Source organism: Pongo abelii, chromosome 1, assembly GCF_028885655.2.
Source record: "Pongo abelii isolate AG06213 chromosome 1, NHGRI_mPonAbe1-v2.0_pri, whole genome shotgun sequence".
NCBI lineage: Eukaryota > Metazoa > Chordata > Mammalia > Primates > Hominidae > Pongo > Pongo abelii.
Window position 1 is genome coordinate 87,468,927 of NC_071985.2, and position 22,264 is coordinate 87,491,190.

Consider the following 22,264-nt stretch of genomic DNA (forward strand, 5'->3'; position numbering starts at 1 on the left):
TACCAAAGTATTGATAGTGGTTATCTTGGTGAGTGGAAGGGAATAACTATACATTTTTTATTTCAAAATTAATTTACAAATCCTATAAGAATATTAGCAGGAAATAAGCAGATTAATCATAAATGAACAAAACCAAATTGGTCCAGACTTTTCTCTGGAATGTTACACAAGAAAAAAGATAAAATAACATGTACATGGCATTGTAGGAAGTAAAAGTGTATAGTCTAATGAGTCTATAAATCGGCTGAGTGGTTGTAAAATCAACAATAAAAAGTCTCAGGTATGCATGGACAGAAAATATACCTCTAAGAGAGATATTTGGAAAAAATTACTCACTTATGGTACGGAATATCAAGAATCAAATAAAAATTATAAAGCAAAGAATGATGAACTTAAAAAGAACATGTTGAAAAGTATTGAAATACAATTATAGGAATTAGTCTATATAATTATGAGAAACATGCTTATGAAACTAATGGAGAAGAAAATATTTTGTATAGGTAACATTTCTTTAAATGATAAGGTTTTTAATATCTTAAATTAAGAAAAATCACTAGGTAGAAATGATAAAGAGAAACAAAGATAATAAATCTCTTATACTTTTTAACTTGTCTCCCTAAATTTTTATAAGAGTGTTAATTTTTTAGCAGAAATAGGCAAGCATTAAATAATAAGAATTAGTACACAAAGAAAATAATTTCAAATCAGAGAAAATATTACAGTCTATTGAGTTTGCCTCCTGCTGTCTCAGGTTTGTCTCCATGTGTCATGCGTGCGAGCCCACAAGCCAGTTGTTAGATAGGGCTTTAAAATGCTGAGAACTTACCAGCAAGATACTCTCCCAAGACATCCAACGGATAGGGAGCACTGCACGGCCCTGGATCCGGTAATAGTCACCACTGTACAGGTTCCTGCTCATTCCAAAGTCAGCTATCTTGATTGTGTAGTTCTTACCCACTAAACAGTTTCGTGTGGCCAGATCTCGGTGAACAAAATTAAGAGAGGAAAGGTACTTCATGCCAGAGGCAATTTGGGTAGCCATAAACTTCAGATTGGTGTAACTGAGGAAATAGACAAGAAGACAGAAGGTAGCCTATGGAAACAGGAAGATGTGAAAGGTACACATTCTAAAATTGGTATCAACAAACTAGGGTTGAAAGCTCAACATTCTTTCTCTACTCTTGATGAATCCCTTGCATTGCCCCAAAGGGCAGCTGCTCCATTATTCATTATTCCCTGCACACTGACTTCCCCCACCATCCCAGAACAGTGATACACTTTAAGGCCCACTGCTCCCTATTTTCAGATCCCAGGTTACTCTCATGACCACAGGGAGGAGACGGAAGACCTGGCTTGTTTACCTGACAGTGGGTACATTGCTGGAGGAAGAATTAGGGGGCTCGTGGCGGGAAAGAAACTGATTGAGATCTCCATTCTCCATGTATTCAGTGATCATGCAGAGAGGGTCATCAGTGATACACACAGCTAATAGATGGATGATGTTTGGGTCCTTGAGCCGAGACATGATCTTTATCTCCTTAAGAAAATCATTCCTTGGGAGGATACAGACATAGATAAATTCAGAAGTTGCCAGAGTCAGAATCAAGAGAGAGAAGAATGCACACCAACGTCTATTCCTGGACATTATGCCAAATCTTGTTTCCCTTTGGATAATTTTTGAGAGGACAGAGAAATTGACACCTGGATCTGTCTCATTCTATTCCTCCTGAAATATCATGGACCTTTATTCAATTGTAATGTTTTTGAGAACAAGATCCATGACTTATTCACATTTCTATCCCTCACATCTAACAAAATCCTTGCCACACAGAAAGTGATTAATATTTGCTGAATCAAAAATAGGCTGCTAAAAACCACTCTACAGAGTAAAACGTTTCACTGAAAATCATATCTTAAGTGCACGAGGATATTTACCTTTTTTTTTTTTTTAAAGCCATGGGGTCACTCTATTACCAGTGAAGAAACTTTGTATGATGTGAACAACCATGCTTTGGCTTATCTGATTACTCTTTATTTTCTCGCACTGACTTTTCTTAATGCAGTACGAACCATCAGTCAGTTGCAACATGTATTTAGTAGCCTGTCCAAAACAGAGCTCTTTAAAGGCTGTGGTGGTAGTCATGTCAAAAGAAATATTCATTTGACCAAGACTAATAATTGTTTGAGTACATGGTGACAGACACCCTTGGGTCATAAAGTAGCAAGATTTTGTTAGTGAGGCCTCTAGCCCACATTCCCAAAACTGTTGGAGCAGATGAGTTATAAGCCCTCCAAGAGTTTGCTAGGAATCCTGGACTGGAAGTCATACTATGTCAACATAAACCACTGGAATCAATGCAGTCCTGATGCAACAACTCTCCTCTTTCATTGCCCCTTCTGTCTCAAACCAGGGGTTTCCATGGCTTGGGAGGGTTCACAGTCATGGCCATCCATCATTGCTAAGGACACAGGTGGAGGAATGGCAAACTTCACCAATTGGAACAACAGAGAAAGGCTTTGTCATATCCTATGTCCTGTGGTTTGGTTTTGTTTTGTTTCCCCTCATGCCACTTTCTCCAATCATGTGCTAAGATTAATATAAGAAATACTTCATCTCTCTATAAGACCCAGAGAATGTCACTTTTTATTCTTACCAGTATCTTAAAGATTGAAATTATCAGTTAAATTTCTAAAGCCTCGTTTCATTTCCCCACCTTTCTCTCTTCTCTATCATACATCCTGTCCATTGCAAGACTTTTAGTGAAGTCTATCACCATTCTTGGAATTTATGATAATTTGGAAAATAAGAATAATAAACTTTTTTTTACTATGAATATCAGTGAGACAAATCAAGACAACACGAATGGGAAAATGCATATGTTATCCAGGTGTGGAGATTTCTCTGGGACACATACAGCCAGCTTTCAACCAGCTTGTCTCTCTGGGTGAGGATTAACTCACCATTATTGTAATGGAAAGGCTGTCAGACAATGGAGTGTGGCTGGAAACTGCAATTTATGTAGAAAAAGATCCAAGAGATTATTAGCCAGTTTGGAAAACTGCTAGAGAACCGTGGATCCTTTTGCTCTGAGGTTCATAGATAATTTTCCAAATAGAGGTAGCTTCTCATTTTGAGGGTTGCTGGATATAGAAGAAAAGGAGCATAAAAGAGAAAAAAGGGATGAGAAAATAAATAGAAATGTGAAAAAAGGAGACTGGAAGAGGCTTAGCAAGAAAGTCATGTGTGATTCTGAAGACTTTGTCAAGAGGAGGTAATGACATGCAGGAGTATGTCTGTGTATAAAGACCAAAGAAGTACACATCTAGACAGTTATATATGTTGGGAACAAGTACAGTGCTTGTGCACAGGGGGTTAGAAAGTAAATATGTGGCAAATACAATGGAAAATGTACCTTTGTGTTTGAGAGAGGTGGAGAAAATGATGAGGACTGCTGACCCCATCAGAATAAGAAAAAAGGATAACAGTGGAAATGGGAGGCAGCTCACTGACCTTCCCACCTCAAAAGAAAAAATTGCTCAAAAGTATCCAGGAGTATTCCTGGTCCTAAAGACGAAATACATAAAGGAAATTTCAAAATTTAGACCACAGACCTGGCATTCTTGTTGGCATCTGCTCGGAGCATTTTCACAGCCACCAGGACAGGCTGGTTGGCACTGACATCTAGGGCAAAATCTTTGTCTTTGAATTTTTCCATTCCCTCCACTTCACAGAGATGAACCTAGACAAAAGTCATCTAGTCTCAGCATCATCATTTCTCCTGAAGATGTCTCAGTACTCTTTCTGGGCATTTCCTGGAGATAAACTAACTCTTACAACTCAGGCAAAATGATCAAAAGACCAATAAGAAGATATGTGTAATAAATCTATGATTCAAATAATTGATAAGATTAAAAACAATGGTAGAGTACTCAGCTAATATGCTACTTTCCTGCCTTAGAAATACACATTGATTGGAACATTAAGTGAATGAATGAATCAATAACAATATTATATTATAGCATAGCCCAATATAAAATGTCTTTTATTACAAATGCTTGAACTTCGATTCATTAGTCACTGGATCATGTAAAACATAAGGCAATTTCCTAAAATAATCCCTTAGTATAGGGTTTAGCACTATAAGCAACCCCTGTGTATTAGTAACAGTATAACAGATGTGGGTTTTCAACCTAGGGGACAGAATGAGTACATGTCACACCATGAACAGATAACATGGGTCCCTCCACTTCTTGCAACACCAGACCTATCTAAGGAGAGAACATGAGATCCACACTGAAAACCAGTAACACATCTTAGGAAACCAAATGTTTTATTTGGAATTTAGATGGCAGTGGTGAAGAGTTCCTATTAGAATTCAAAACATTGCTTTGAGCTCCCAGAAGGTTCATGTGACTGATGCAAGAATGAAAAGTTTAATAATGCATGCATCACTCTGAGGGCAAATGAAAAGAGTACTCCTCCTTATCTTAGTTGGTGATTCATTCCCTAGTGGCTGACTCTGGGACCAAAGGCAGGGGCGAGGTTGTTTTTGACCATTTTACATATAACTCCCATTAAAGGGGAAAAAAACAAAGTGGCTATTGAGCAGCAGAATGTTCCTGGACAGTTCATAAAAGATGATCACATCTTCTGGATCCGACCCTCCGTAATCTATTGTAAACATTTTTGAAAATATTGAATGTTTTTCAAGATATCTGAAGTCTAGTGACTTGCCTGCCTTAAAAACTCCTGTACAGAAATCAGAAGTCCCAGGAATTCCACAGCTATTTGACAAAGATGAGGCTGACACAATACTGGAATCCAGAGGACAATGCAAGGAGAGACAAGTGGAAGAGACATTCTGTTGTGAATCCACCTCTGGAAGGGTCTCTTTGTTCTACTGATCATTTTTATCCAACCACCTCCTTCAAGCTATAAGGGACTGGAGGCCCCACTCAAAGAATCAACTCACCTCCCCAAACTGTCCTTCTCCCAGCTTCTCTTTGAAAGTTAAGAGTTTCCTGGGGAACTCCTCCACAGCCACGTCTTTTCCTGAGAGCAGGTCCATGGTGACGGCAGGCACTGAGTACGTGTTGCCTCCTGTCACTCCTTGGAGGTTCACTATGTCGGCCTCTGCATAGTGGGGCACCCCCTCAGGGCCACTGGGCTGGACTGGCTTCACAACACCACTGCAGCCTGGGAAGACAAGGGCAATGAGCCTCATTCCATGGAGTGTCTTTGGAGATCTCTTCAGGAAGGAACTCTGAGAGGAGGGCTAAAACATGCCCCTGTGAAAGCCTAACCTGCTTCATGGCATTCTTACTTGGAAAATGGTTTTGCTTCCTCTAGAGATTTTCTTGTGGCCTTCGGAATGTAGAACATCATTTTATTTCTCATTCTTTTCCTCATAATACATGATCGTTAACAAATTCTGTGGCTAAACTTGTGGAATTGTGTGGTGAAGCTATAGGAAGGCTCATAGTATATCAGGGTGGGAATATTAAAGGTTGAAGATTTAATAACTTATTTCCTTAATTTTAAGACACTGTTATTGACTTAAAAACTGATTTTAGGTATAAAATACTTTCAGATTAAAGACATATGATCTAGCTTAAGACATATTCTAACCTAAAAAAACCTTAAAATATGAGGTGGAGGATGTTTTAGACTTAGGAAATAGGTAAATTACTTCCATTCACCCCAAGAAATAAATTAGTTTATATCCTTTATTCTTGCTGTCTCTGTGAAATTACTTGAATTTAGCTGCTCTTTCATGTCTTCTATCCATTGAATAATAAAATAGATGCAAGTTTCCTTTTATCCTTTGAAAAGACCCCTCAGGCTCCTTCCTGTAAAATCCTATGCTCTTGAATTTAGTCCTGTCTGCTTCTGTATCCAGCTCAGGCCTAGCTCCTCTCTCCTGAACACTACAAGTTCTTTTCTACTGACTCGGGTCCCTCAGGTTGATGATCTTATAGAAAAGTTGCTCTGAGCTAAAGAGGTGACTCCAGCTTCCCTTCTGATATGACTCTGCATCATTTTTTGAAAGACATTGAAATTTGAATCAACTGACACTACTTACTATTTTATCTGTTTTATTGTTTTATTTCAATGCTTTTATTGAGAAAAGGCGAGAAATATTTTACTCTCATAATAAAATCTCATATTACTCTAATAAATGTTTACCAAAGAGAAATAAACAAAAAATAGATAGCTCAAGTAGTTATTTATTTTAGTTATTTAAATGGCTACACCACTGGGAATTTCGGAATGTCTTTAGCTTCATTTATTTATTTATTTCTCCAGGTGAAAATCTAGTCCTGCCTTTACCCACTCATGAAATTTGGTGTTGAGTGAGTACTCTATCTGGACTTTCTCACTTTCCCGACATGTAAAATGAGGTTAGACTGGTTGGACTGTTTAGGTTCTTCTGGTGTTAACACCTAAATCACATTTTATTTATTTATTTTTCTTTCTTTTCTGGTACGTGGGTCCCTCCACACATCTTATATTCAGTAGCAAAGGAGAGGTGCTCAAATTAGGCCAGGAGCAGCGGCAGACCAAATCTAGAAAGAGAATGTGGACTTCTTAGGAGGTTAGCAGAGACTAAAAATAGATGCAATGAACTGGGAGCAGGCGTGTCATACCTACCTGATGCTTGTTGAGGTTTCTCCCTCGACCCCCTGCCCACCACATCATCCTCACCTGACTCCTCCTCCCCTGGAGCAAATTCTGGGAGTTTTCGTATCAGCCTGGATGGCTCCTGGTAGTCAGGGCGAAGGGGAAAGATGCGATCGTAAGTCGAGTTGGACTCTTGTTCACTAGGTGATGAGGAGCGGTTGTTGTTGAACATGCTAGAATCACTTGGCAGGGAAAGACTGACTGTCATTTCATCATCCAGCATCCTCCGAGAAGCCTGGAAGAGAAGAACAAGGAGAAAGGCACGTTGGCACAAAAGAGATGGTCAATTCCTCCTCTTCTTAAACTCAGCTCTTCCACTCAAATGAAATAACTCTTTACTACTGTTTAACCCCAGCAACATTGCACGTGCTAGGAATGCAGTCTGGTTCCACAAATGCCTGTGTTGTAGAAACTTAGAATAATCCTTCATTTCTTCAAGGTAGAATTTGATCTTCTAATTTCTATGATGTGCTTCCTGAAACACTTTAAAAAAAAAAAAAGAAGAAGATTATCTCCATGATGCTATAAGAACCTATCAGTAGCCAAAGATCTCAATCTTATAGAGTTTTCTATGTTTTATTAAATGATGGGTTTTCCTGGCTTATCCTTTAACTACTTGGTTTTGGAATAGACATAAATTATTTATTAACTTAATACATGTGCTATAACATGATGAATCAATAGTTCTACTTGATCATTCTGACACCCTAGATTAGGATAATACCCACCACTGACCCATATTTTCACTAACCAAAAATAAAATGGCTACAACATGGGACAGGAAAGCCCCAGGTGTTCAGAGATAACAATGTGACTTACACCTAATAAGGGAGGGAGAACAACAAAGCAACTACTTCTGTGGTATCTTATCTAATATAACCTGCCTGCTCCATCAAAAGGCAAATGCCAGCATTTGCATGTATGTGACTATTTGGGTTTAAACATGTAAAATGCTCCACTCCAGCAAACACAGCTTGGGTGTTCAATGGCGAAACTTAGATGTGCACTTTTCCACTAGACTGAAAAGGTCTTTTGTTGCAGTAATATCCCCAGTACTAAGCATGAAACTCAGAACAAAGTAGGTACTCAATATATGTGGGTTGAATCTCTCAAAGAAGAAATGTTGAGGACACCACCAAAAGTATCCTACAAATAATGCTACAGTCTACAGCTATGTTAAGTAATGTTCTTAGAATGTATGTGTGTACGTAATGATTTTCCACATAAAATTTTGTTCCCAGGAAGAAATCCTGGGTGTCATTCCAGAGCACCTTGAGTCATCTTACTCAGGACGTACAGGGGTAGAATTTCTTGGAGGACCAAGTTAAATATTCAAGGGCAAAATGTTTGCTCTACCTTTTACCTGGAGATTCCAACATTTCTCTCTTAACCCATGAAAATATTCCAACAGGCCTCAGAATAAAGACTCAGAGAAGTATGGTAAATTGTGGCTCAAATAAAGAGAAAAAGAGCTCATACAGCAGAGAACACAGACCTTCCCCCCTTGGCTAAAATGTGGTCCTAACAGAGTATTTAAGAAGGTCACATATCCTCTTCAAGCAGTTCAATGAACCTTCAGTTCACCACCACCCTCACTCTGGAATATCTCATTAAACACTAGTGTGTTCCAGCATTCTAAAGGGGGAAAAATTTTGATATTCGCCTCATTCATGCCTTGAGACATACTCATGACAGCGAGTGAGTCTCTGTGGATTCTGTCTTTCAGTCTTCTGTTGCTATTTGCGAATTGAAAGCTTTAAGTGTTTTCAGACTGGTAGACATACTTGTGGGAAGCAAGGAGACCTTCTCTTCCATGAAATATTCCTTCCTAAAAACCTTAAAACAAACATCAACCATCTCAGGAACCTGAGGGTGGAACAGGTCAGAAGGAATTGCAGGCTACTCATCAGGATTGCTCCTCCTTACCCCTGATTTGAGGCATTTTTCTCCCATCCTGCATCTAGAAAGCTCTGGAGACTCAAGCCCATTCTCATGGTGCCCTTTCCTCTCCTCTGGAATAGAGGTTCCACACAGGCATTAGTCTCCTCTGAGACCCCACTCCCAAACACAGAAATCAATCAGAATTTCTCCTCCTTCCTCTTCCCTGCCCTCAGGAGGCAGGTCAAAGCCCCACAGCTCAGAGTTTCTGTGGCCTCTACTAGTCCATGTCTATTGAGAGGAACTAATTGACCAGGAGAGATGACCATGGCCAAAGCTAGAAACACTTAATCATCAGCAGGCCCCAAAAGAATCAGACACTAAGCAGCAGTGGGTTGCTATTTGGTCCAAGGGAGTTGCTATTTGGTCCGAGAAACCAAGACAAGTCACAGATATTCCATCTTTGATGAAATGAATGTAGTTTTGAAGAAAGAAATCAATGCATTTCAATATTAACAATTGGAAAAAGCATAGAAAACTGGACACCAGTTGTATGACCTTAAGCACATCACATTTTCTCATCAGAAAAATAGTTAAACATAACAATGCCTATGAGTTATTACTCAATGAGGTGTATATAAAATTATGCATGAGGAAAAAGTCTGTTTCCTGTAAAGTGTTAGACAATGTAAAAAGTTATTCAGATCATTTGGCATAGACAGAGTCTGAAGAGTGACTCAGAGGGATACATAATCACAACCTTCAAGTACATCAAAGTAGAAATAGAATAGTGAGAAACTTGGCTTGAATATTAATGAAGCTGGATGTTTTTCTACACACACACACACACACACACACACACACACACACCCCAAACAGACAAGCGAAGTGAAAAAGACGAGAAGGAACTTCAACAGCATTATCAGAAATTTCAGCTTGGCATTAGGAGAGTAATTCTTAACCTTGAATGTGCATCAGAAGCACTTGTTAAATTTTTTTTTAAATATGGATGCCTGGACTCCACCCAAAATCCAGTGAATCCGAATCTTCAAGGAAAATGCCTGAGTTGAGATTCAATGTATTAAGAAGAGTTTTCTGCATTTCCAAGGAAGGTTAGGAAGGTCTCAACATCTCCACTCTAAAAATGAGAAAATAGACTTAGCTAATTCTTTTCTGGCTTCATTCCTATGTTTGTTGGTAGCCTCAGTTAACTCCAACCATTAATAAATGTTTGCAATTTGCCTTTTACTCCTGGGGCAACAGTGGCTTAAGAAAGAAAGGAGCAGTTTCTTGTATCATGACCGTTCTGCACCTCCTCACCTTCTCCAGCATTTTCTGCCAGAACTGCCTCCAGAGGATGATGACAATGATGGCCAGGAGGATAAAGATGATGGCCACCAAGCAGCCAATCAGGATCCGAGTGTTGCTGTCATCAACTTTAAGCATTGGATCTGTGACCAGGGAGAAAAGGCAGAGAATACAATCATCTCACGGGTCAAGTAAAAGTATGAGGGACTGGACTGGAAACATGGAGGTAGACCCTGTTCCTTGAGGATAATTATGGAAGATGCCACCTTAATACTTCTGCTTATTCTTGCTCTTGCTACTGTTTTATTACCTTTTTTTTTTTTTTCCTGAGACAGAGTCATGTTCTGTCCCTCAGGATGGAGTGCAATGGCGTGATCTCGACTCACTGCAACTTCCCCTTCCCAGGTTCAAGCAATTCTGCCTCAGCCTCCTGAGTAGTTGGGATTACAGGCATGCGCCACTACGCCCGGCTAATTTTTGTATCTTTAGTAGAGATGGGGTTTCTCCATGTTGGCCAGGCTGGTCTCGAACTCCTGACCTCGTGATCTGCCTGCCTCTGCATCCCAAAGTGCTGGGATTACAGGTGTGAGCCACCACGCCCATCCTGTTTATTACTTTGTTCCCATATCCTATTTCCCTCTTCCATAAGACAGTAGTCTCCCCCTCCCCATGTGTCAGACAGAATAATGGTGAGTTTTTCTATCCTTCCCAAAATTTTGTCTCTGTATTATTATGGCCTGAGTCTGCAGTCCCTTAATCACACCTCGTGAAAAACAGGTGAGGAACCAGTTTCACTCTCTGCATTCTTTGAGACATGCCAAGGTAGCTGAAAGTCCTCTTTGGACACGTTCAATCCCACATGTTTCCCACATTGCTGGCTAGTGTCATCAATGACTGCCTAAAGCAATGCATACGTGGCATGTTTATCTCCAGATGGAGAGATCAGCATTTTGTTTCTTAGATTTCCACCCCTCCTTAGAAATACCCACTATGGGTCTTTCTGACCTAGGAATTTCTGACCTAGGAATGTCCCTTTCCCTGTTTCTGACCCCAAATTCCCAAACTTTCATGGAGAAATTGGGACAACTCCAGACTCTGCCTCAGCTGAAGAAGCACATGAATCCGTAGTGAAGAGAGTATATTTGGATCCATAACTTGGAGGTAGACAGTCCTACCTTTCCAGGGCTACTCTTCATCCAAAGCCAACTGGTGTAAAGCCTCCCACACAGCCAGGGCTTTGCAACTCTCTACCCTTCTTCAGCCCCCAGTAGTCCCTTCAAATTAATTTGTGTAATTAGGAATCACACATACCGTAGGTTGTAGGTGCCATAGGAGAGGTGGGCAGGGCTTCAGAGTTGTTGTACATTGCAGCATCTGTTATAAAACAAGGGTGAGTCAGAGCCAGGGAGAAGACAGATAGCTAGTGTTTTCTCTGAAGGCATATTGTGACCTAGCACATTACAAAATCAATTTAGTGAGTTGCCATCAGTCTTTTAAAAAGATAAAATCATAAATACATTGAATAAAAAAATCACCATTTCTCTAAATAGTAAAAGCAAGTTTTCCTTTGTAAAATTTTTGTTTCACATATTACATACTAGATGCTATGGTACAAAAAGTTTAAGAAACAGCAATTCAAAGGGCTGTGACCACACATTATCATAAAGCATAAGAAGCAGGACCCAAATTCAGTGAAAATATAGAGAGAATATAGCGGGTAAGTGAGCAAGGGACAGATATAGTGTTAAGATGCTTTTTCCTTCAAGGATATTAGATTGTTTATAAAAGAGTCTCCACTATGCCTCATTGGCCTAGCCCTTCAATTTATGAATTAAGGCTTAATCTTTATAGATATTTACTGACATTGGAGTGTCCTTTACTGTGATTTTGCAGCTTTTGAGACTAAACCACAAAAGTGTATTTGCCAGATTGATGTTGGCAGCTTTGCCAGAGTTTTTCTCTCTGATTTGTCTAATCAAGGGGGTCACAAATTAGAATACGTATTTCCTTTCTAAGAGACATTTCTTCCAGGTATCCTAATTTTTCTTCTTCTTAACATTATTATATAAATAAGGAGGTATCTGGCCTCTGCATGTGCTTTCTGAGTTCGGTTGTCAGGCTCCAGTGAAAACTAATATTATTATGCATTGGATTTAAAACTCAAGAGACCCCAGGAGTCAAGAGACTCCAGGAGTCAAAATTATAGCTATGGTTCATAGCTATAATTAGCTATAATAAGTGTACCAATTACTATGCCAGGAGAATCCCTGAGGATGGGTGGGAATCTATTTGTCCCCCAGTTAACACTTACATTGTAAGTGGCATGACTTTGAGCATCTTGATTTCTACTCTCAGTATTCAGATAAAACAATCAATCAACTTACTCTTAGATTAAATCATTAGCACAGAAGGCATTTAAACACCAAACCTGTTTTCCTAAAAATATGCTCTATTTTCTTATCAGTACATCTTAATAAGCAAACCATCTTGAAATTTTTTTCCCTTAAAAATCAAATCTGAAAGGATAGGTTCTTCTGGTTTATTATTATTATTATTATTATTATTATTTTTAAACAGGGTCTCACTCTGTCACCCAGGCTGTAGTGCAGTGGTGCAATCTCAACCCACTGCAAGCTCTGCCTCCAGGGCTCGGGTGATCTTCCCACCTCAGCCTCCCAAGTAGCTGGGACTACAAGCACGTGCCACCACACCCAGCTAACCTTTGTGTTTTTTATAGAGACAGAGTTTCGCCATGTTGCCCAGGCTAGTCTCAAACTCTTGAGTACAAGCAATCCTCCTGCCTTGGCCTCCCAAAGTGTGGTTTATCTTTAAATTAGTCTCTTTCTCTCTTTTATGTTATTTTACACCTGGACTTTTCTTCCAGGCCCAGTACAAGTCTCATTCCTTTGATGCTGTCTATGACAAACCCACTCTAGTGCCTCTCTCCTTCTGACCATTTATTGTTCATTTTGCCTTGGACATTTCTTTTTTTAAAAGAAAAAAAAGGCATTCTGTATCTTTCATCTCCCCATCTAAAATTTAATGGTATGAACAATGTTCTAAACACCTTTTAACTTTTCAAGATTTGGCACAGTTTCTGGCTCCAGTAAGTTAAATCACTATTTGCTGCTGTTACTGTTCAATCAAAAGCAGTGTTTAAAGTTTAAAATGAATCCCTAAAAGTTAAAACAAATGGAATACGATGAACCTAACTGTATATCACATTGGTGACATAACTATATACAGAAAAGAATTATCCCACTGTTACCCAACTGACCTTAGAACGTAGTGCTTTGACTGCACATTCTTAGTAGGATATATTCTCAGGACAAAGAAAAGAGAATTGCTAAGAAATCTTAATGCTCAATAGTTATGTTGCTAGTAATAATATTGGTATTGCTTTTTGAATAACAGGATGAAGAAAATGCTGTTAACATTGTTAGGAAACATGATATTTAGCATAAATAATAGAGATGAAAGTATAAAATCAAATTTAAATAAAAACCTTATCTTTAATTTGAATTGGAAGTAACAATGTAAACTCATAATCTTTTTCTTTTTAAATATACATATTTCATTGCTTTCTTCCACTGAAAAATCCAAGAAACCATGACAACCTATTAGTAATGAGCATCCCTACTGCCCAGTTTGTGTTCTCTAAATACCATTTCCTACTAAAAGGAATCAAGATTTCTTGAAGAAATGGTTGATTCCATGTCAGGTGCTGTACATGTTCAAAATGAGCTTGAAATACCTTGTTCTTTCAGAAAACGAGAAAGTTATCAAAGGCTTCTAGGGTCAGATCCAAAGAGGAAAGATCTCCCTTAAAAATGCAAACTCTAGGCTGGGTGCAGTGGCTCACACCTGTAATCCCAGCTCTTTGGGAGGCCTAGGTGGGAGGTTGGGAGTTCGAGACCAGCCTGGCCAGCATGGTGAAACCCCGTCTTTACTAAAAATGCAAAAAAAAAAAAAGCCGGGTGTGGTAGCTGGCACCTGTAATCCCAGCTATTTGGGAAGCTGAGGCAGGAGAATCATTTGAACCTGGGAGGTGGAGGTTGCAATGAGCCAAGATCGTACTCCAGCCTGGGCAACAGAGCAAGATACCATCTCAAAAAACAAAAACAAACAAACAAAAAAACATGCAAACTCTAGCCAAAGACAGCACAACTTGAGTATTAAAAAGAATAATGGCCAGACACGGTGGCTCACGCCTGTAATCCCAGCACTTTGGGAGGCCAAGGCAGGTGGATCACTTGAGGTCAGGAGTTTGAGACCAGCTTGGCCAACATGGTGAAACCCTGTCTCTACTAAACATAGAAAAACTAGCCAGGCACAGTGGCAGGCACTTGTAATCCCAGCAACTTGGGAGGCTGAGGCAGAAGAATCACTCGAACCCGAGAGGCGGGGGTTGCAGTGAGCCGAGATCACACCACTGCATTCCAGCCTGGGTGACACAGCGAGACTCTGTCTCAAAAAAAAAAAAAAAAAAAAAAAAAAAAAAAAAAAAGAAGAAGAACTGCAATCAATTAAACATTAAATTGATAAAAAGCAATGAGTTTATAATGATACCAAAAAATAAGGGTAAAAAACAAAATTAATTAGACATTATTAAGGGTTGCTACGGTATCAAGTCATTACTCTGAAAATTAACAATTAAAGGGGAAAATAAGTCACATATCCTGCTCTTTCGATGTGATTTCTGAGTAAACTGGTGCATGAAGAATAGTTATTCTATTCGGAAGAAATTCAGCTAAGAAATGCAGAAAAAATAAAAGAATTAGAAAATCATCATTTAGCAACTCCTAGTGAAATAAATAATTCAGACAGTGGTTACTGATGGAGGATAAAACTTAAGGAAAAAGTTCATGAGGAATCAGAAATCAATCTTAGTATCACGAAAAGTGAGAGGATCTAGCATTACATCCCCATGATGAAGTTCAGCATAAAATATACAACACTATCCATAAAGAATTCTTGACAAAAATAAATATAGAACTGGAATCAAATTAACCTGTAGATGTAAGCACCAGTCATTAGGAATGACAGAGAACAGAAGCTCAAGTAAAATGACACCACAGAAAGCCGTCAGCCAAGCCAGAATCCATTTAAAAAGAAATAAAAATGGAAGGAATTGTTTTAGATTAAAAGAGACACAGAGCAAATAGAATAAAGAAATACACCAAGAGATCCTTATTTTGATCCTTATTTGATAAAGCCAACTGAATTAAGACATTGTTGGACAGTTAGTCATACTTGAATATGGACAGGATATTGGGTGGTATTAAGAAATTATTTAATAATAAAGGTTATTAGATGTTATCATGGCATTATACCTATGAAGATGATGCTATTTTCTTAGATGCAGTCCAATTATTTGCTAATGAAATCAAATAGTATCTCACATTTACTTTAAAATGCTACAGCCAAAAGGAAGGAATAGGTGAAACAAATATGGCAAAATATCAGTGTTTAGTAAAGCTGAGTGATGGGTGGTTTATTGTTTTCTTTACTTTTGTGTATATTTAGAAATTTTCGTTTAAATATCTCAGTAATGCTTAGGTGTGCTTTTCCTTAACAGCACACTTGTTAACTACCTTAAATTATATAAAATTTTTAACACACTATACTGTCATTTAAAAACATTCTTTCTAAGAAGAGTTACATGAATATTTTTTTCACTTCCATCCTCATCCCATCCCCTCCACAATTAAAACTAGCCACACAAAGGATTCACTGTATCCAGCAATGAGAAGCTGCCTGTACAAACCCACTCCTCTCAGAGACCTGCTAATGAGAAGTTCTGGGCATGTGCATTCCTCCTTCATCACCTTTCTCCCACTTCCCAAAGAGGACCTGAGCTCCCTACCTGATTGGAAGGTGATCTCACTGAACATCATCCAGGTATCAGCAAAATGGTATTGACACTTGATGGCACTGGCCATTCGGTGGTGGAGAGGCACCGTGACAAACCGAGCACTGGGGTTGACGTCATCCAGGACAAGGGGGAAGGAAATGGCATTAGGTTCCCACTCACTGGCTTCAGAGCGGAAGTAGCATTGTACCTCCTTAAAGATCTTCACACCTTTAGCAAACATGTTGTTGCAGTGGACCTGGTAGAGAAAGAGGCATGTGAGTGACAGGTTGGCCCTGCTAAGGTACATGGGGACACAGTGCCAGCCAACTCAGTAAGAGTCAAGACCTGCTGTTTCTGTGAGCACCACCCTTGGTGAATAGTTGGTGTTCTGCAGTCTTCTGGATTTTTCCTTCTAGGAACCTCACAGTGGCAGTGATAGTTGGTCAGGCCTTATAAAACCTGGGCTGCAACCCTGGTCACCTGTATGCACTGTCTGCCCTTGGCCACCTCACTTCATGTTGCTGGACTGCAGTTTTCTCATCTGTTAAATGAGGACTGTACTAGCATCTTCTCAGGCCCTTCCTTGCCTTGAACTCTCTTGAGTCTATAATCCTCTCAACCGCAGTTGCCATCTACCCTAATTCGAGCTATTCTGAACTGAGGTAAGGGAAGACTGCCATCCTGCTTCCTCCTAGGTACATTTCAGAGCCAGTCTTCCTCTTTTCAACGGGGCTAGGTGAGAAACCTGAAATAATATACAATCCAAAACAATTTCATCTTTTTTTTTTTTAGAAATCTCATTTCTAAATGAGAATACACATATTCTCACGTGTGTGTGTATCTATGTGTATAGATACACACACAAATCAGGGTAGATGGCAACTGCGGTTGAGAGGATTATAGACTCGAGAGAGTTCAAGGCAAGGAAGGGCCTGAGAAGATGCTGGTACAGTCCTCATTTAACAGATGAGAAAACTGCAGTCCAGCAACATGAAGTGAGGTGGCCAAGGGCAGACAGTGCATACAGGTGACCAGGGTTGCAGCCCAGGTTTTATAAGGCCTGACCAACTATCACTGCCACTGTGAAGTTCCTAGAAGGAAAAATCCAGAAGACTGCAGAACACCAACTACATATATATATAGTTGTATGTGTGTGTATATATATATATAGTTGTGTGTATATATATAGTTGTGTATGTATATATATAGTTGTGTGTGTGTGTGTGTATATATATGTATATATATATGTGTGTATATATATGTATATATATACACACACACACACACACACACACACACACAACTGTGCTGGTAAAAAGATAATCTTTGACCCTAAACATTTATTTCTTTCACCTGATATTAAAATAAATTAAAGCCTTTTTATGGGTCTTAAAAATCTGTGGGCCCTGGACACTGTGTTATTGTTCTTAATGGATATGTCACCTTTAGCGTCAGAACAAAAAAAAAATGAGAGCTCACTGACCTATTCTAACTCCCTTACACACAAATGGAGAATCACACCCTTAGAGATGAAGTGACTTGTGAAATGCATTTAGCTAGTTAGTAACAGAATGTGTCATTGAACTGGCATCAGCCTAGACTTTTTTCTAGCATGCCTTTTCTCTACCACACTATGATTTGTGCCTCCTTAAAGAAGTTCCACCATACCCGACCCCACTGACCTTCATGGTAGTGAAATTCCTGATGCGGTCAAATTCAAACATGATCTCAATGTAGCCATTGGTGGCACTCTCGTTCCGCCAGCCCACGTAGTCATAGCCGGGCCACACGTGGTATTCATGGGTCTGGGTGAAATCGTCCAGGCCAGACACACCATCGGTCAATTGGCCTAGCCCTTCTGTCATGCTGCTCAGGCCAGGAGAAGAGGAGGAAAAAGAGAGAGAAATCTGAGTTAATCACACATTCATGGAAGAGCTTTTACCCGGCATCTTTATTCCAGATTTTGTATGAGCTTATTATCTTGGAATTGAAGGATTGTAAATAATCAGATTTGTATTATAGTATTGACTTGTTTATCTTGCATCAATGGAGAATTAAGAATTTCATATTAGTAATTTTTATAGAATATTTGATGCTTACTCCTTTAGTAGTAAAACTTTTAAACAATATCTTATTTAATATGAAAAGGTTTCTATAATTTATTGCACCTTGCCTATTCTTACATACTGAATATGTCTTCACATAATGACTTAATATTATCAAATGCATTTGATTAATTAATTCATAGAGTAAATGATGAAATGGATAAATGCATAGAATGAATACTACCATAGTTAGTAGCACTTGCCCCGTTATCAAATAAATGTTTCCAGAGCTTGGTGCTGACTCTCCTTTAACTACATGTTGTCATTGTTCAGTGAATCAGTTTCAGAGAATCCAGTCACACTCTCTCCTATTCCACATATCCAACAACCCAGTTTGATATTAAACTAAGGGGGAAAAATATAAGCTCTAAATTTAAATAATAATTTCTATTTAATTTTAATTGAATTTGTAGGATACTAGACCCAGGAAGTAAAATGCATGGATTTCATGAGAATCCCAGGTACTGGATTTAGTTTTGTGTTCTAGCTTAGCAGCCTTTTTTGACTTCTGAGTAAGAGGCTCTGTTTTAAAGGCTGAGTTTGCCAGAAGCCTGACTGCTGGATGGAATATAACTGCATTTATGCTTATTTGACTACTTGGAAAACACAAAGAGGCTCCTTCCTTCTTTTTATGGAGGGACAGAGCAAGAACCCATCATGTGGAACTTCTCTTTCCTCAAGCTCTGCATCTCAAGCTCTGGCAGATATGACACAAATCTCCCAATTACGAGATTGGGATACTCACCCTCAAGCAATAATGGGTGTGACCCTTGAGGTTTATAGCCAGATCAATAATATGTAAAATTTGTGAATCGCAAAAAATAAAAAAATACTAAGGGTGATTATGCCAGTCTTTTAAAATATATTTAATCATTGACAATGTTTGGTAAATTATAAAATTTGCCTGGCCTTATCCACAGTGACCAGAGCCTGGATCTCCCTTCCAAGGTTTTGCCATCTTTTTCTTCTCTCTACGGATCAGAAAGCTAGGAGAACATAAGTTTACTTGCAATAAATATATTTCCCATTATCCCCAGAAAGATAAATCCCATGAAAGTCTTATGAAAAGCAACAGAAATTAAAAGGAATGCCTGTTCAGTTCCTCCTTGGTCAAAATTAAATCAAGTGAAGAAGGGATAAGAAAACAAATTTTCAGTGTTTATATACTTTAGAGTTATTAAAATCACCAGTGAGCATATATTATCCTTGAAATTGTTTTAAATTAAAAAAGTAACTTTTGCTAATATGACTATTTCCTGAGACTCTGATGTCATCTCTCAGTGGCTGAGAGGATCTCTTCACTCAGCCACCTCCACCAGATATTTTATTACCTCAATTATTAAATGAAAGCCAATGATGTCTACATTTTTTAATTTTTTTTATCTTTCCTCTGGAGTTCAGAGCCGTAATTCTGGCTACCTTCCTTATTTCTCTACTGAATGTCTTGTCAGTCTCATAGACTTACACCCCAAACTGAATCCATCATCATCCTCTACCGATCTAAATCTTTCTCCTTGGTTTCCCTTTTCCATAAATTATACTTCTCTTTCATAGTAACAGAAAGTGCTTGCTGCACGGTAAGCACTCAAAATATATTTGTCAAATAAATAAATGTCATCCCCATTGTTTCAGTCACTTAGACCGTCAAGCTTCATCTGACCCTTTTTCTCACCCTACTGTCTTGCCCCATACATCCAATCAGATTTCAAACATACCCTAAATGAATATCTCTTCCTCATTCCCTACAGTCATGGTTATGGCCTTGGTCATTAATTCTTTTTACTTGGCAGAACTAAGAGTTTTAAAAGGTTCCTCATAGCCTCCTCATTCCATTCCAATCTGACCTTTGCATGCTGCTTGATTAATCTGTCTAAAGCACAACTCCAATCATGTCCTTCCTCAGCTTTAAAAATCTTCAATGACTCATTACATTAATGATAATGTTTATGAAGAACAAGAACAACAATTTCTCCTCTTCCTCCTCCACCACTTCTCGCTCCTTTTGGTTTGACTTCAGGTTCCTTCAAGATATGGCATAATCTGCTTTGTTTTGCTTCTCCTGCACTACTTTGCCACATAAATATGGCCCATGGTTAAATAAACTGTTGATTTCTCCCAGACAGTCCCCTAAACTTTATAATCATGATTCCTTTTTCCTCATGCTATTCCCTCTGCCTAAAATTCCATTTCAAGATTCTGCACCTGTGAAAGTACTACCCATTCTTTGGGACCAGTTCAGATTTCATCTATTCTACCATATCTTTACTGGTCCTTCAGTCAGAAAAATGATAATTAGATAACAACTTATATGTGTATAGCAATTTATCTTACGAAATGCTTTTCACACACATTTTAATCCCTTAAGCCTTGTAGCAAACAGAAGTAACTTTTATTATATAAAATCCAGATGTTTTCATCCCCATTTTTGTGCTTTCCTACTATAGTTTACTTTTTCCTTTGAACCCCGGAGCAATCATAGGCTATCTCTTGCTCATATACTGGAATCATAGTAACTTATATTCTGTTTTAGCCCCTACTCCAAATTGTGAGCTCTTTAAAGGTAGGATCAATGACTCCATTACCTTTGAATACCTAACATGCCTGGCCAAATTCCTTGTATATAGTAACAGTTGATTAACAAAGGCTTATTAAATTAAACTGAATTCGGTTGATCTCTGATTTCTTCTATGCCTTGAATACACGCCTGTCGGGGTGTGACTGAGCGAAATTATGCCAAGACAGTTTAAGCAAAAAGGAAAGAACAGTGACTAAGAAGATGGAAAGGAAGTGACTAGGAGTAGAAGAGTGGATGAATCAGGTCTTCACCCAGGGGATGGCAGCTAGAGGGCAATAGTTCATTCTCCACACCTAAGCCAGTGGAAGGCTGTAATTCCACATTCCCTTCCTGAGACTCACTAGTATCTCCTTCTCTCGAGCCCTGTCAACCTCCGTCATCTGGTCTGGTCTTCACTATGGACTGAATTCTCTCCCAGGCTCACTTTGCAGATACAGACCAAGCTTAGAGAGAAAAGTGTTAGTGTGGGCTAGAAGAATGGCAAGACTTAAAGGCTTGAAGTGAAATGGGATAGGTGGGAGCATCCCGTACCCAGCCATAAGTTCCTACTGTATCTGGTCACACTTCTTTGCCATGGAACTCCTTTGATTCACTTCAGGCTTATCCATTGTTCCATTCTGTTCTTCTCAACTCCAGCTTCTACTATAGCCAGGTCAGTCTTGCCTTCAGCCCTGCTTTCTTTCTTCTGCTACCTTCTACCTACCTCCCTCTGCTACAATTCTCATCTTAACCTAGAACTTTCCTTGTCTATTGTAAGTCTTACTAGTCCCCTTTTTACAAATTTCAAAGCATTTATATGTATAAGGTCTATTCTTTCTGACTTCTTGACTTGCCCAGAGTATTATACTTATTACTTCAATTCTCTGGCCCTTTGTTTCCATAAGTAGGCCAATATTTGTGTCAGACTACATGTCCTGTTTTGAGGGTCAAAAATATGGCTATTATACTTAGAGCCATATCACAAATTTCAGCCCTTACTTTGTGTAATTGATTGTTTTCTGGGTAATTAACTTGTCTTCCTAAACTGGGCTTTAAGTTCCCTGGAAATAAAGGTCATGTATATTCCTTCATCTAAATTATTTCCAAATGCCTTGTACAGGAACTAAATAAATACTAATTGGTTGATTATTGATCCCAAGACATGATAAAATATTATTCTTTCCTAGTGGCCAATTTCCCATTCTAACAAAGTTTCCCAGGATTTACCTGTATCCAACAGCTCCATCATAGACAGAATCATTCAGATAAATGATGGAACCTCCAGGGAGTACAAACTGCTGCCCAGCTGGAGCATTGTAAGACACCAAGCCATCTGCAAAGGAAACACAGCCAAGTGAGTGCCTACTGCTCAGGCCTATTACCTCAGGGAACTATGTGAGTTTCAAGGGTACAAGCTTGCACAGCGTGTCCAGCAGGACTTCCATCTGGACACCCAGGGAAGACTTCGGAGGAGCGCCCCTCAGTGGCAGTCAACATAATGACTCTGAATGCATGACTCGGTGTGGGGCCCCAAGCCCTGGGTGAATGAGCAATGCTTCTGTCTCTATTCTTCCCAAGAGGGAATCACCATTCCAGGAGTAACTGATCCCATCCCTTTCTGATTTGATTGCCTTCATTTCCCAGAAGTTGGAGTTTTTAATAAAGTCTATAGGCTTCCTGGGCTAGTGACCTACCTAGCCAGACACAGCCGTAAAGCTCCACCCTCATGCACACATTCATAGAGTGGTCGGTGACTGGAATGAACCGGACAAATCTGGCCACAATGGGCGGCTCCAAGTCCTTTAGGAAAATGTCATAGGGGTTACTATTTCCATCCAGCACCTGAGGAGAGAGAAGAGAACGAGTGAAGAGGTGGTATTAAA

General features: G+C 39.1%; 1 protein-coding gene across 3 annotated transcripts in view; it reads right to left on the reverse strand.

The window, feature by feature from the left end:
* Window positions 1-22,264, reverse strand: part of DDR2 (discoidin domain receptor tyrosine kinase 2) — a 151,896-nt gene that overhangs the window by 10,166 nt on the left and 119,466 nt on the right. For all 3 annotated transcript variants that reach the window (XM_024247964.3, XM_024247957.3, XM_063726809.1), the window contains 11 exons: window positions 22,076-22,223; window positions 21,609-21,714; window positions 17,405-17,588; window positions 15,735-15,978; window positions 11,180-11,242; window positions 9,881-10,011; window positions 6,707-6,917; window positions 4,974-5,197; window positions 3,613-3,740; window positions 1,362-1,553; window positions 827-1,061 (listed from right to left, as the gene is read on the reverse strand). In XM_024247964.3, coding sequence (XP_024103732.1) covers window positions 827-1,061; window positions 1,362-1,553; window positions 3,613-3,740; window positions 4,974-5,197; window positions 6,707-6,917; window positions 9,881-10,011; window positions 11,180-11,242; window positions 15,735-15,978; window positions 17,405-17,588; window positions 21,609-21,714; window positions 22,076-22,223 — 1,866 coding nt within the window. The remainder of the gene's footprint in view (window positions 1-826; window positions 1,062-1,361; window positions 1,554-3,612; window positions 3,741-4,973; window positions 5,198-6,706; window positions 6,918-9,880; window positions 10,012-11,179; window positions 11,243-15,734; window positions 15,979-17,404; window positions 17,589-21,608; window positions 21,715-22,075; window positions 22,224-22,264) is intronic.